Genomic DNA, 15,345 nt, shown 5'->3' with positions numbered 1-15,345 from the left:
GAATGGGCGTGGGTGGCCGGGGAAAGTGCCCCGGAGCCCTGTCGCATCACCGATAGGCAAAGGAACAAGGAAAATGAATTGGAAAAAACGGCCGACCGAAAGGTACCGTAAAAGCCGTATGGCAAAAAACGGGAATGGCAATTTAAAAAAAAAAAAATAAAATAAAAAACTAGAATCGAAAAGTAACAAGGCAAAGTAGAAAGGGAGTCGGTAGAAAACACAGAGGACAGGGTAAAGTGTATCTATCGATATTTTGAAACGACTTTTTAAACACTAGTTAACATTTTGGATCGTTTATGATGGTCTCATTACTAGGGGATTATTTACCTACCGTGTAACAAAAACTCTGGATGGTTCAGGACTTGTACCTGCGGATTATTGAAGATCGGTTACTCACCACTTTTACGACAATCTTTGTTAGCGGGCAATAAACCACTGAAGGAATCAAAACGTCGTTTTAAAATATGGATAGACGCACTTTAACGGTAAAGCCAGGTTTGGGGAATCAAACCAATGTAGAACAATTTCAAAATTAGCAGATCAACGGAATTTAGTTGCATGACATGACACTTACGTAACAGCGTTTCAAGCCCAATTTAGGTTCAAAATAATGTTAATTTGTTTCATTTTAATTCTGTTTGTTTTATTTCAATTGTTTGTTTTATTTTGTTTCTGTTTAATTCTTAGTGTTGATTTTTATTATTGTATAGAGTCAGTAATTCAGTGTTCCTGTTTAATTCTGTTTGATCCGTTTTTAATTGTGTTTGTTTCTTGATGTTGAGGTTTATTATTGTATAGAGTCAGTAATTTAGTGTTCTTTTTCAGAGTTCTAGTTCAACAACAAATGATTCGGTACATTCGGTCTGGTCCTAACAAAAGTCTAAATTTAAACATTTAAAATAATGGTGGACAACGGAAACTGTAATTTCAAAAGTTCTAGAGATATCGAAAAAGTGTCGCGATCGGCGTAAAGTAGAAACGAGGTGATTGGTTACTTTGGTCAAGTAAGGGTTGCGAAATTGGGGTGCGTCAGAAATGATAAAACCGAATGCGGGACGGGAAACAAGGCTTTTTTGATTCACTCGGGGTTTGGGGGGTTTATTTATAAAAATTTCGGTTGGTGAGCTTGCAAGCTATAAAGTTGCGTTTGAATTTGAAATTCGAGCACTGACAGATTGACATTTGACATATTTAGTGCTAAATTGATTACCAACATAATTTTGTTTAAGTAATATTTATTATGTTAATGATTCAAAAGTATGTTTTATTACAAAAGGCAGCACAAAAAATATTGTATGGTACTCTTGTGAAAACTCCATTGCTTTACTCACTCACATACAGTGCTCGACTGCGTCTCGCGCCATATTACCGTTCGTAAAGCAATGGATCGTTTTCAACACTTGTAACATAAATAACTATTTCAATACACCTTCATTCAAAAAGCGATTTAAACATCTTTCACAGAACCATTTCTTCTTTTTAACATTACCCACTTGCTTACTAATTAAACGTGATAAATTATTTATACAGGCTGTCCCAGAACTCGCGGATCAAATTGAAACTGTATATTCCTTGATGGTAATGAAGGTAAAAAACGTTTAGAAAAATATTCAGGGTGCAACAGCTTTTTAGTTATGAATTAATCAAATTGACCAATAGAGCTCGATCTAATTATATAAATTGCCAAGCAACATATAAGTCCAAAATTTTTAAATTTTTAAAAAGAGATTGCAGTACTATTCACGTTGCTGAAATTATAAGTGGTAAAATAGAAATTTTTTCTAAATGCCAAAGATTTCTCATAGCAACGGAGAGCTCTAAATATTTATTAATTTTTGTGTTATATGTCTGTGTTATATTATGGGAATTTGGAACAGCTATATCTAAAAGATATGCTTGCTTTTGTTGTTTATTTAAAATAATAATGTCTGGTCTGTTATTATTTTCAATATTTATCTGGTCAACTTGTCGAAACCGACGTCAACAGTGACAGCTACTTTTGAAATAACCAAAAATGGGATAATTTCGCCAAAGGCACGTGAACAAATGTATAGAATCTAAATCAGGGAACGCAAGAAGTTTCTTCTTCCGGCAATGAATGAAATATGGTTTGTTATGAGTGAAAATTTCCAGAGCAATTGTAACCTTGAGAGGTATGGGAAATTGACGGGAGGGATATGATGAATTGAACCTTTGTTGATGGAAGGTAAAATGGCGACGTAGCGTCAAGTGAGTAATACATATTACTACCTTAAAAATCTTAGTAAAAAGTGAAATACCTATGCAGGGCCTGCGAAGTGAATCGGAATCACAAGAAATTTATCCTGACTCCTGTGCATACACTCTGCATCTGCAACGTATTAGCGCAGCTACACGAGCGGGACTCGTCATCGTCGAAATGAAAGAAAAGACTTTTAGGAACATTCTTGACATTGCAAATTAAGCTGGAGTTACACGTAGGTTTTGAACAACAGATCAAGCATAGTGGCAGTTCTGAAAGAAAGAAGACAAAACTGGATTGAACTAACCCATCAAGAATATGTGCTAAAATCTCTGGAAATGGTAACTTTTAATAAGTCTTTTCTAGTATTAATAATTAAAATGTATGTTACCGTTAAACTTTTAAGGAACGATAAATGTGAAATTTATTAAAACACATGTGGGTCATGAAGATGAATTAAGAACGAAACGTTTGTCTCAGAAGGAACAGACACTGATAGTCGAGCAGTTACAAGCAGGTGTTTCAAATGACAGGATATTAGAGAATGCAAGAAAAATTCGTGACAAACAACTGGACCGATTAAATTTAATTACAAAAAGAGATCTAAGAAATTTAATAAGAAGATTCAACATTGATAAGAAACGAGATGCAGATGATATGGTAGCTACAGCATTAAAAGTTGAAGAATGGAATAAAGAAGGTGAGAAAGTTTATATCTTATTATATAATGAATTGTGTGATGAGGATTGTCGAATGATGTATTGCGATGAATGTAATAACGGGTGTTTTTTTAAATTTGGCGTCGAAGTAGGCGTTGAACTGTCATTTGTGAACGCCCTATACAGGTTACGGATCACGGATCAGCTGTTTAAATCTTACGCTTTACACGAGTGGTGCGATCTCAATCGACTCTCCAACGCCTACTTCGACGCCAAATTTAAAAAAAAAACACCCTTTATGTACTTATACATAGATATATGTGTGAGTGTCCGGAGTTTAGTGTGAAGAATGCCTTGTGTAAACATATACACGCGGTAGCTCTGTATGAAAGGAGGAGTGAATCTATTTCAGCACTTTTAAATACAAAAGAAAAAAATTCTCACTGTATAGGTCAGGAACGGTAAATGTAAATACCTAATTGAAAAAAGTATGGATTTTTTACCGTTTATTTTGCTATCTGTATTTAAAAACTGGAGTTTTTGAAGTGAAACTTTTTATGGGAGGGTCTTGAAATTCTGATCGGCAACCTTTTTGTGTGACGAAAAGTGGTGGGGGTAAACATTATTGGGTCGAGTGGGAGCAGTGTCTTTGTCTTTGTCACACTCACGGCATTTATCGATAATGTCCTCTCTTTGATTTGGAGGCTTAAAAATGAACAATGAGTTACGCATTTCGATATTGTTTAGTGTTATCGTTGTTTATAATTTATTTTCTTCATTAAAATATACAATTTTGTTGTGAATATGCTATTTAAAAGTGATTGATGAATAATTACAATGTTTCCCTGTAATACAAAAGTTTCACTTCTATTGTGCGTCTTTACGACACATGTTTTTTTTTATCATATCTTTTCTGTGTGTCTGTTAAAGTCCAACTTGCCCTTGCCGAATTAAGACAATTTCAAAAGAGAAATTTAAAAACTAAGATGCGGGGTAAGAAAGTTATTGGGGAAGGCGAAATTACCACCATCAGAAATGAGAGCCCTGTGAAGGAATATCAAGGAAAAGTTGTAATTGATTTTTTTTATTTCATGAAGATTCAAGTGGGAAGAGGAATGCAATCATTCATTAAAGTCAAGTGCTAGTGTGCCAGGTTAGTAACATGACAATAGAATTCGAATTAAAGGAATTTCCGGTTTGTAACTATTCCTTACAACTTAATTCCATTGAAAAAATTGAAAAAGTCTTAGCAAAAATGAAGCCTAGACCTCAATCAAATACGTACCTTTTTGGTACCAAAATGATGGAAATGTGTGGGAAAAACAATTACTTTAATTTTGTTTTTTTATGATATTTCATTTTGCAGGACTAGTTCCAAGACCGGTTCTAAAGAGTCGGGGGCCGAGAAAACCACAGGAGTTAACAATTCATTTAACTGAATATAAAGAGGTATAAACTTGCATATATTTTTTTTCTTGTCGTCTTGTTTTAATTAATATCTCCTAACAGGGTAATCATAGAATCCTAAAAATGTGCATACAACGAGAATGTACCACACATTAAATTTACCACAAAAAATTTCAAATAATTCTTTAGTTTCTGTTTTATACGACTGACCTGTTTTAGCTGACTTAGGCTGTCTATTAAAACTGATTATGCAACACTTTTTGTTCACCTCAAATTCGCTAAGAGCAGTAAAGCATCGGCGGTGAAATCTTGCACCGAATATTACGATTACGTTGTTCGCGCGTTTTTCGAAATGTGCCAGGTTGACGGTCTGTTGGAGCTGACTATAGTAGTTAGCATTTTGCCTGAATACAGAAGTAGAGTTATAGTTAGAAGGTTGTATCAGGCAGTTATTGACCTCGGGAGAGTATTGGCGAAAGGAGTTGTCGCTGTGTGTACCGTTGAGAAGGCTTGACAGGTGGGCGAAGATCAAGCCTTCTGGCTTGTTGCCACACTAGATTGTGACAAGTTTAAATGCGAAGAGAAAAATGTTTGTCAAAATGCCGTATTTTACTTAAATAGAGCTTTTAATGACTCTCGCTCATCGGCCTGAAGTCTAAACAAAAAGGCATTTATCCTAAAATCCCGGTTTTTAATAATTACAAATTTTCGGTTGCACAAAAATGTTGTGTACACCTTGGCCGCGAAATCCTTTAACATCCTCGACATTGTCTTGCCTCGGCCGCCAGCGTCCTCGATGACAATTTTTCTCTCGGTACGTTAAAGAATGATTTCGCAGCCTTGATATACTTTTTTTGAACTAAGACGTAATGACAGGCTTCGAGGACATGGGCTAAATTTGACCACTTCACAATATAGAATGACTGTCAGGCAAAATTTTTTATCCGTGCCACTGGAATATGCTTCCTATAGAACTTATTGAGCCTGAAAGTGTAAATATATTTAAGAAATGCTTGGATGATCATTTCGGTTGGTAATATCAACTTTTTTTTTCTTTGAGTAATATAGCTTTATAAGCTCTACTCATATTTGGTTATAATAATAAGAAGAATAATAAATTAACTATAAAAATTAATTTAGTCCATCTTATTACCTACTTATTTATAAAAGAAATAAAAATATAACAAACAAAACAGACAAGAATTTCACCTGAACTTATTCACTACAGTATTGACTTAATAAAAAAAAAACTTCTAGAACCGATAATAATTAAATGCTCAGTAATAAATAATACATGAAAGCCTGACTTTATAAATTACGGATATTCAATGCTACACTAGAAACTTTAACAAGTCCCGGGGTTCTTATTACTTATGTAAAACTTAAGTAATTGTTCCAAAATTGACCACCAATAAGCCACGTACACGGTTGAAACAAGTTTCACTTGATACCTCGGTTAGTGTGGTCAGAATGATCAACTATCGCCACCAAAACCTCCTGAATGGTAAGTCTTTTCAGACAGGTACTCCCCAACCTTGAGTTGACTCGTTCCAGACGATTTCTTGTGGGTGGTTCGAATCGTGGGAGGAAACATTTTTCGCTGCCGATTCGTCAAGTTTGTGGTTAAGTTGACACTTTGCTTGTACTTCTTTCTACTGCTCTCCCAAACCTACTACTTCGCTTTAGCACCCAACGCAGACCAATTAATCCAATACGGACCACTCTTCTTTCAAATGTGCTATGTAAAATTCTTTAAGTGCTTTTTGCTGTACCAACCCACTAACACCTTGCAGGCAACGCTCGGCATGTTTGTGGTTCTACTCAGGAATCGTATGATTGAAGATGTGATGGAAGTGATTGATTTGTGGGATGTTAAATCTGCCATTAAAGACGTAGAAAGTAAGATAAAGAGAGAATCGAGGGCGATAAATATTTTTGTCGTGGTAAACACTACAGTCATGCTGGTTTGGGCCAGTGCTAATGTTTTTTCAGTCGACGACGACGACGAAGTGTTTTTTACTAATTGGCTGATTCAAAAGTGGTTCTTTGGTCAAAGCAAATTTCTGATCTTACTCACCAAGTTAACATTTTTTGTGGCAGCTCCTTGCATGACAGTACATGCGTACCAGATTATCTACGCCTTCCAGCACATGAAGTTCCAAATATACATGTTTAACAATTACGTGGAAGAACTTACCAAAGGGTTCAAAACGTGCGAATGGAAACTCCTCTCTGATGAAGTTTACCAAAATGAAGTCAACTTTAGACTGAAATTTTTGGTAAAGAGACACTGCGATTTTTTAAGGTAAATTCGATTTTGTATGTACGAGTATGTACGTTTGCACGTCTTTTTTCAAATTCCAAAAAGTTGAATTTTTTTGTTTCTAAAAAATAAAATAAGAGATTGTAGATTCTTAATCTGCTGCAACTGCAGGACTTTATTTCCAGTTGGAAAAACAACCTCTTGATGAATATGGACCACTTAATACTACCGTTCAGTATGGGTGGCTGCCTTATCGGTCTCAGTATAGCACTTTCTTTCTATCAAGTGAGTAATTCAACGATTTAGTTTGTTGCAATAGAAACACTAACCACAGTCTTAATCTTGGGGATTTTGTAATAATTTCAAAATTAGCTCACAGATGAATCTCACAGCGTGATGTTTTTACGCGCTTCACTCTTCGCCAATTTTGCCGTCACCACCTTCTGGAGTCTAATTACTTCAGGACAAACTTTACAAGACGAGGTCGTATTAATCGAATCTCTTACACTTAAAATCAATTTTTTGCAGTCGGAAAGAATATTCTCGAGCTTCTTGGCAATAAATTGGTACACCTGGAACAACGAAAACAGAAAAATTCTGTTGATTATTTTGCATAATTGCCTTGTACCGATCAAAGTCAAATTTACAGATACCTTGGCGATCAATTATCAATTAGGAATGGGCGTAAGTAACACCTGTCCATATCAATTAAGATCCAATTGGCGGTTTACAGATTTGCAAGGCAGTCTACATGGTAGTTTCAGTTCTCTACACTATAAAATAAATTGAGTGTAAAATATTGAATAAATAAATTTAATTAAAAGAAAGTATTGTTTGATTAAAAAAATATATACAGGGTGGAACAAAAGTATCAAATATTGACTGTAACTTTTTAATTTGACAATTTATGAAAAAATGTTTAATATAAAAGTTGATTATCCTGCATCATCTGGTCTTTCTAGTTTGTTCCTATCTTCTTTTGTTTCGCTGCTATGGCAACCAACTTTGGTTTTTTAAATAGCACCCAGACATTTTTTGTGTGATTTTCAAACAAGCGTATCTTTCTGAATTCACAAATACAGTTTTTCAATTATGGGGAAAAAGAATAAAATTAAAAAAAATTAAACAAAGGACATGATTTCCTTCTCCGCTGGAGAAGCTGGTGAAAGAGCTTTGACTTCATTAACTAGCCTTTGCAATTTTATCCTCGCTGCTAAGATTCCTGAAGAAATTCAGCCAATCTTTTATGGTGCATCTCTTTGTGCATTATCAAAGAAAGATGGAGGTATCAGACCTATAGCTATTGGTTGTGCTTTGAGAAGACTAGTTGCTCGCATAGTTTGTGTTAACCAGAGCAATCAAATTCAATCATACTTAGCTCCTCACCAACTTGGTGTTGCTACAAAAAGAGGCTGCGAAGCAGCAATACATTCAGTTCGTACATTTATCAACATTCCTGAAAATAGAGATAACATTTTACTTAAAATCGATTTTGAAAATGCATTTAATTCTATCGAGAGAGATAGTATGCTTATCCCAATTAAAAATAATTTTCCTCTTATATATCCGTTTCTATACCAAAGTTATCGGTTCCCTTCTTTGCTTTTTTTTGGTAATAAAACAATATCATCAGAGGTTGGTGTTCAGCAAGGTGATCCTTGTGGTCCAATGTCTTTTAGTATTACAGTTCAACCTTTGGTCAATAATTTACTTTCGAAACTAAACATTTGGTATCTAGATGATGCCACTCTTTCAGATTCGCCCGAAACTGTATTAAACGATTTTCATACTATCATTAAAATGGCCGCTGAAATTGGTCTTAAGGTGAATACAAGCAAATGTGAAATTTTCTTTTGTTCTCAACGTATCGACTCAAGTATTGTTAGTAAATTCGAAAAAATATGTCCAGGTATTCGTATAACTTCAAAAGATGACCTTCAATTATTAGGAGCTCCAATTTTTGAAGAAGCTCATGTCCATCATTTCAAAATCAAACAACATAAATTGAATCTTCTTATTTCTCGACTCGAACAAATTAATCCACATGTGGCTTATTTTCTTTTAAAAAATTGCCTTTTCATTCCAAAAATGTCATATTTTCTGCGTACTTGTGCTCTTTGGAAATTCTCTTCTTTACTAGAAGATATGGACTCTTTACTCAAAGAAAGTCTTGAATCTATTTTAAACATTTGTCTAAATACCAAACAATGGTTACAAGCAACTCTCCCTATTTCTTTTGGTGGATTGGGTATTCGTAGAATTTCTGATATTTGTCTTCCGGCTTTCCTTAGTTCTTCTCATGGTGTTCAAGATCTTATGTCTTCTTTACTCCCCTTTATGGATATTAAGATTCAAGTACACTATTATGAGGAAGCTTTGAATAAGTGGCTATCAGTAAATAACGAAACTCCATCTAGTTTAAAAACTCAGAAATCCTGGGATTTGATAAATATAAAAAGAATCATTGAGAGTGAACTTCAATTTGACTCAGATTTTGACAAAGCACGTTTTAAAGCGATCCAACAACGTGAATCAGGTGCTTGGTTACATGCATTTCCATCTAAGAACATCGGTACTTGTTTAGACAAGCAAGATTTTCAAACTTCTGTTGGCCTTAGACTGGGTTGCCGTCTTTTTGAAAACCATATTTGTAGTCGTTGTTCTATGCCAAACGAAACTGGTTTTCACGGTCTTAGCTGCGTTAAAAGCTTGGGAAGAATTCCAAGACACAATGAACTTAATTCTATTATTCAACGAGCCTTATCATCCGCTCATTTTCATTGCACCCTTGAACCCAATGGTTTATCTCGTGATGATGGCAAGAGACCAGACGGAGCAACCCTTATTCCGTGGTCAAAGGGTCAACGTCTTATATGGGACGTTACTTGTGTTGATACCCTAGCGTCATCATACTTAAACCATACATCAATGTGTTCTGGAGCCGCAGCAGAAATTGCATGTGTTAAAAAACACAATAAATATAAATCTTTAAAATCTGCTAACTTCATCTTCAAAGCTCTTGCTTTCGAAACTTTAGGTCCTTGGTGCAAAGAAGCAAGTTCCTTTATTGATAACGTCGGTTCAAAATTAATAGCTGAAAGCGGTGATTTGAAGGCGAAATATTTCCTTTGCCAACGTATTTCTTTGGCTATCCAACGAGGAAACGCAGCCAGCATTCGTGGTGCCCTACCTGAGACTACCCCACTGGAAGAGATTTATTTTTTATAGTTATATTTATGTATGTATATATTTATTAAAATCAAATCATGTTGAAATAAAAATATTGATTCTCATGAAAAAAAAAAAAAAAAAAAAAAAGGTGATAAAATTAACTTACTAAGTAATAAAATGCAATATCAAGAATGCCATGGAAATTTGACAATTTTTGTTGAACATCATGCATGATAATAAACCAAACAATTTTTATATTTAATTTGAAAAATTATGAAAAAATGTTTAATATAAAAATTGTTTGGTTTATTATCATGCATGACGTTCAATAAAAATTGTCAAATTTCCATGGCATTCTTGATATTGCATTTTATTACTTAGTAAGTTAGTTTTATCACCTTTGTTTTTTTTTAATTTTTTTCTTTTTCCCCTTAATGGCAAAACTGTATTTATGAATACAGAAAGATACGCTTGTTTGAAAATCACACAAAAAATGTATGGGTGCTATTTAAAAAACCAAAGTTGGTTGCCATAACAGCGAAACAAAAGAAGATAGGAACAAACTAGAAAGACCAGATGATGCAGGATAATACACCAATCAACTTTTATATTAAACATTTTTTCATAAATTGTCAAATCAAAAAGTTACAGCCAATATTTGATACTTTTGTTCCACCCTGTATATTTGCTTGTAATATGTGTGTGAAGTGAAGCTTGAAGGTCACGAATCACCATTTATCAGAGAGGCAAAGGCGCCCAGCTTTCGTGTGTTTATGCATCGACCACGTACACTGGCGGCCACCTAAAAGTGCACGAATTGTTTTTTTAGGCAGAATATAGCCTAAGGGAGTCCGTTTCGGCTCAGGGACGCGAGGGTCGCGGGTTCGATTCCGACCCAGGGCGCAAAAAAAAATATATTCTATCTCGTGATTCGGAAGTCACGTTAAGCCATTGGTCCCGGTCTATTGAGTTGGTCATCATGCCCCTCATAGATTTGTAAGCCAGTCCTAGACTGTGCAACAATTTTTTTTTTATATTACATTGGTATTATACCTTTACAAGACTAACTTTAGAATCTTGACTTTTTTTTTAAACAAAGCATACATTTGCCATAAAAAAATGCATTCAGCACAAACACCACTGGAGAGGTCCCTTTTTAAATCTAGGGAAAAATTGAGAAGTCTGCACCAGCTATCGTGTTCTTTTGAGTGGCCGCCAGAATACCTACATCGAAAGTATAATCTACACTGAACTCCAAAATTAAGGGTGACCGATACCAGCGTTGACTAGAGTGTATTTCATTAATTGCAAAGAACTCAGTTAATACGCAATCATTCGTCAAGTATCATACATCAAATTAAAGGTTTTTTAATTCTCCAGACCGCAGCGTTATACTTTTTTTTATAAGGGAAAAAGATTGTCTGATGATATGATAAAAACCTAAAGTGCGCGGCTTTAATTCGATTTTTTATTACCTAAATTTCAATATTATGCTTCCAGATTTTGTAGAATGAATCTAAATAAGTTTACTGAGTCCGCTGCGTTGTGAAATTGTGGATGGAACATTTGTTTTTTTTTATATTGAGCTTAATGTAAAAGTTAAAAAGTTAGAATATTTTGTAATTCTATACAATATATTTACCTTTACCTACTACATTAAATAATAATTTAAAAAAACAGAAGTTGTGGAAGTTATTCATTTATAAATTTGCGAATAAAAACGATTTTAGTTCATCGCTTTTGCCACCAGAGGCAGTAGAGGCACATCTTTTCTCCGATTTCAAAACTACCTACCTGTTTAGGAACGGGACAAATCCGGGGGTTAGTTTGGGCCGCCGATCAGTTTTCAACCAGGAAATTTTATGACTACAGATAATACCCTGTCCCGGTATTATTCGAATTTCTTCAGAAATTCTAATATAAACTATGACCGTACAGAGCGAATTAATTTTTGCTTTTTTTTTTATGAAAACTAATTTTTGGAATTAAATATTAGGTTTTTTTTAAAAATATGTACGTACAAAAATAATGAATAAATTGTTGCCTAATTTAGTCCGCACATTATTACGTCAACGTCATTAACATTATATAATATATATACCGGATGTATTACGAAAAATCTTTGGTACTGTAACTTCCTCATTTTTCAGACGATTTTAATAATTGATGTGTCAAGCAAAATCGTTTTAAATGGGCTACAATTTGAATTGATCCAATATTTGTTCTTGAGTTCTGTTTTTGACAAATGATAGTCAACTTTTTTTTTCAAATTGCACTATTAACTTTTTTTGCTCAGTTTTATAGAGATTTTTATTTAGAATATGAAAATGTAAACAACATGTTCATGCATAGAAACAAAAAAAGAAATTAAAAAATAACGTTTTTTTTTTTAATCAAGCAGTCACATTAAACAGTAATAAAAGTGCATTCTAGACAATGTCTATTTGACTCCGTCGATAACAGAAATGATTTAGTAACAAGAATCGTAGCAGTATGTGAACAAATACCACCAGAATTTTTATTAAACGCCGCAATAGGCGTCAGTGGAAGCTGTCGAATGTACCGAATGGAGGTAATTTCGAACATTTGCTATAGTAAAGTTATGGTTACTTGATTTTTGGAAATTCAATTTTTTTTAATTAAAAACAAATTTTTGATTTTTTATTTTAATGTTTGTGTTTCAGAAGATAAACATCTATCAGAATAAAAATAAAAAAATATACAGTGCAACTTAAAAAAACAAAGTTAGCTGCGGTCTGTCAAAAAATATAATGTCAAAAAAAAATTATAGCATGTCGAGCTATAGTGTTTCTAAAACGAATTTTGTTTGATGTATCATTTATTAAAATCGGATAAAAAAATAAGGAAGTTATAGCACCAAAGGTTTTTAATAATACACCCGGTATAACAAATTAAGTACAGAAATATTGATTTATAAATTAAAATATGATCGTATGAAAAGTTTTGTGCGTTGTGGAGTATGCAGGTAGGTATATGTATAAATCACAAAAAGAAATCGCGAATTGGTAAATATCTACTCCTTCGCGAGACCAGTAGTTCCATTGCAAAATAGGTGCTTTTTTGGTGGTCATTTGAATGTCACAATGACGTTCTTTTTCGCACTAATGCGTTTAACTGTCACTTTTTCGCATTAGTGCCAAAAAGAGTGAGAAGTATAAAATTACAAGAAAAGCTTTCTTTTCTTTTACTAAAGCAATCAAAGTATTGAATTGATCTCATCAGTTCATCATGTAAAAGAAACTTTTAAAAAACGCAAGCCATTGCTCAAATCGTTGATAATTGGCTGCGACTTCGCAGGTAATAAACTGGATATACATTACATATAGCAGCTATACCGCAGATCAAAATCACTCATTTGGCAAGAAAATCGCTACAAAATTGTAACAATAAATATCACTTTTGTAATAAATGAATTGGAGTAGATAGAGAGTGATAGAATGATAGGAGTAATAAATTAGTGAATTAAAAAAATTAAAACCTGTATTTCTTTTTTCTTGTTTTTTGCCTAATACTTTACGGAATTAGAAAAAATCTTGTATGTAATTCGTTGCAAAAACATGTCTTTTTCGCATACGACGTCTAATGTGTCTAATGCGAAAAAGACATTTATTTATGGGCGTGAATTTTGGGACTTCATATGATTGGACCATTTTAATCTATTATAATATTAATAATTTTATTATTCGACAATTTTCCAGAAGAAAATTATGTCTTACATTTTTAGACAAAATAAGAAATGTATTTATTGTTTGTCTGATAAACCAGATTAAACCATAAAACTCCGAGAACCTTTCGGTAAGGGCATGGAAACGGTCAGGGCCTCAGGGCTTATTATTTCAGGTAAAAATTCAGTTTGGTTTCCATACTTATCTATATACTCTACTGTGTATTAGTGGCTGCGTTATAAAGGTGGCAAAACTGAAACACTTCGCCAGTATCGGTCACCCTTAACGCATCACTTTAATTTTTTTAATTAAAAAAGCAAGTTTTGAAATATAAAAAAAATATGTTAACAACAATAAAAGCTGAACCATGGGAAATATTTTCAACATATTTTCTTACAAAAAAGAGCACATAAATGCAAAAAAAAATACAAAAATTCGAAAAGGTAACATCACGAGTGAAAATGAGAAATCAAAAAAAACATCGAAATTTAAAGATTATTTTCCTGAAATCTTGTTTTGTCCCCTCTAGTGTTAATTGTAGCTCAATAACGTAGTGGCATGTTAAAAATGAGGTTTCTGTTATGATTTTACCCTTGTTGCGTTACACTTGGTTCACTAAGACGGGAACTGGACTGCTGAACTGAACTGCCGGGTGTGATGCTGGGGTGGAATTTGATTCCTCCTGGTGCCTCACAGAGCGGTAGTCGGGGGTTTCGGTCGCCATCTATCGGTGATTGCTGATGCTGGTGGAAGTTCCATTGGGATCGTCTAAGGCTCGTAGGCAGTAGCTGGTGATGCCATCTTCAGGCGATCGTTGGGAAATCTGCCGATAGATCTATTGGTGGTTGCGGATGTATTGTTGGTTGCAGTGACTGGCTTCCAACAGGTCGCTACATCACCCCCCTCCCAGCGGGATGGTCGCGGAAGCGGACAGGGCGTTGGATGTTGCGTCCAGATCGCGTTTGTTTGGTGTTGGTGTCTGTTGTGTTTGTTGCTGTGTTTGGTGGAGTGATGGTGGGTTGTGGTGGGTCTTCATTGGCGACGTATGCGGGTTTGAGACGATCTGTCGAGACGGAGGTCGGACGACCGTTGAGGAGCAGGCGGAAAGTTCTGTGATCACGGTGGAGAACTTTGTAGGGTCCGTCGTACGCCGGTTGAAGAGGAGGTTTGACTGCGTCGTGGCGTAAGAAGACGTGGCTGCAGGTTTCCAAGTCGCGGAAAGTGAAAATTTGTTTGTTTCCGTGACTGCTTGTTGGTGTTGGACGGAGGTCGTTCATCAATTTTCTGAATTGTTGAATAAATTCAGGGTCGCTGAGGCGTGATTTGCTAGGGTTGAAGAATTCTCCAGGCAGACGAAGGGTTTGACCGTAGATTAACTCGGCTGTTGTGGCTTGTAGGTCATCACGCCACGCGGTGCGGAGGCCCAACAGAACGAGGGGAAGCGCTTCTGTCCAGGTTTCGGCGTGGCAAGTGAGGGAAGCCTTTAGTTGACGGTGGAGTCGCTCAACTACTCCGTTGGCCGCTGGGTGATATGCGGTGGTACGGAACTGGGTAGTACCACATATCTTGTTGAGGCAGCGAAAGAGTTCGGATTCGAATTAGCGGCCCTGGTCGTTGGTGAGGCGAAGAGGCGTACCGAACCTGGAGATCCAGCCTGCTACAAATGTTTGTGCGACGGAAGCAGCGTCGATGTTGGTCAAGGGGAATGCTTCGGGCCACCTGGTGAAGCGGTCGATGCACGTCAGCAGATAGCGGTACCCGTTGGATGGAGGTAGGGGGCCTACTATGTCGATGTGCACGTGCTCGAAGCGGTGATTGGGGGGTGCGAAGCGTCCGAGAGGAGGCGAATTGTGACGCCAAATCTTAGTTCGCTGGCATTGGGTGCATGTGCGGGTCCACTGGCGACAATCTCTCTTGATGTTGGGCCATACAAAACGA

General features: G+C 35.5%; 1 protein-coding gene across 1 annotated transcript; it reads left to right on the top strand.

The window, feature by feature from the left end:
- Positions 1-328: 328 nt before the first annotated feature.
- LOC138137049 (uncharacterized) lies at positions 329-14,894 on the top strand. The gene is made up of 10 exons (XM_069056345.1): positions 329-2,229; positions 2,288-2,562; positions 2,628-2,921; positions 3,811-4,033; positions 4,247-4,329; positions 4,390-6,592; positions 6,736-6,835; positions 6,923-7,033; positions 7,079-7,234; positions 14,805-14,894. Exons 6-10 carry the CDS (start codon positions 6,021-6,023, stop codon positions 14,892-14,894), a joined length of 1,029 nt encoding a protein of 342 aa, XP_068912446.1. The 5' UTR covers positions 329-2,229; positions 2,288-2,562; positions 2,628-2,921; positions 3,811-4,033; positions 4,247-4,329; positions 4,390-6,020.
- Positions 14,895-15,345: the final 451 nt, after the last annotated feature.

The sequence above is a fragment of the Tenebrio molitor genome, chromosome 8 (assembly GCF_963966145.1).
Source record: "Tenebrio molitor chromosome 8, icTenMoli1.1, whole genome shotgun sequence".
Classification (NCBI taxonomy): domain Eukaryota; kingdom Metazoa; phylum Arthropoda; class Insecta; order Coleoptera; family Tenebrionidae; genus Tenebrio; species Tenebrio molitor.
The sequence above is the reverse complement of the archived record's forward strand: the minus strand, read 5'-3'. Positions and strand labels throughout refer to the sequence as shown.

Coding starts and splice junctions, on each gene's coding strand:
- LOC138137049 (XM_069056345.1), top strand. CDS start 6,021: ATGTGCTATGTAAAATTCTTTAAGTGCTTTTTGCTGTACCAACCCACT. Junction 6,593..6,735: donor AGACACTGCGATTTTTTAAG/GTAAATTCGATT, acceptor CTTTATTTCCAG/TTGGAAAAACAACCTCTTGA. Junction 7,235..14,804: donor ATTATCAATTAGGAATGGGC/GTAAGTAACACC, acceptor TGTGGCTTGTAG/GTCATCACGCCACGCGGTGC.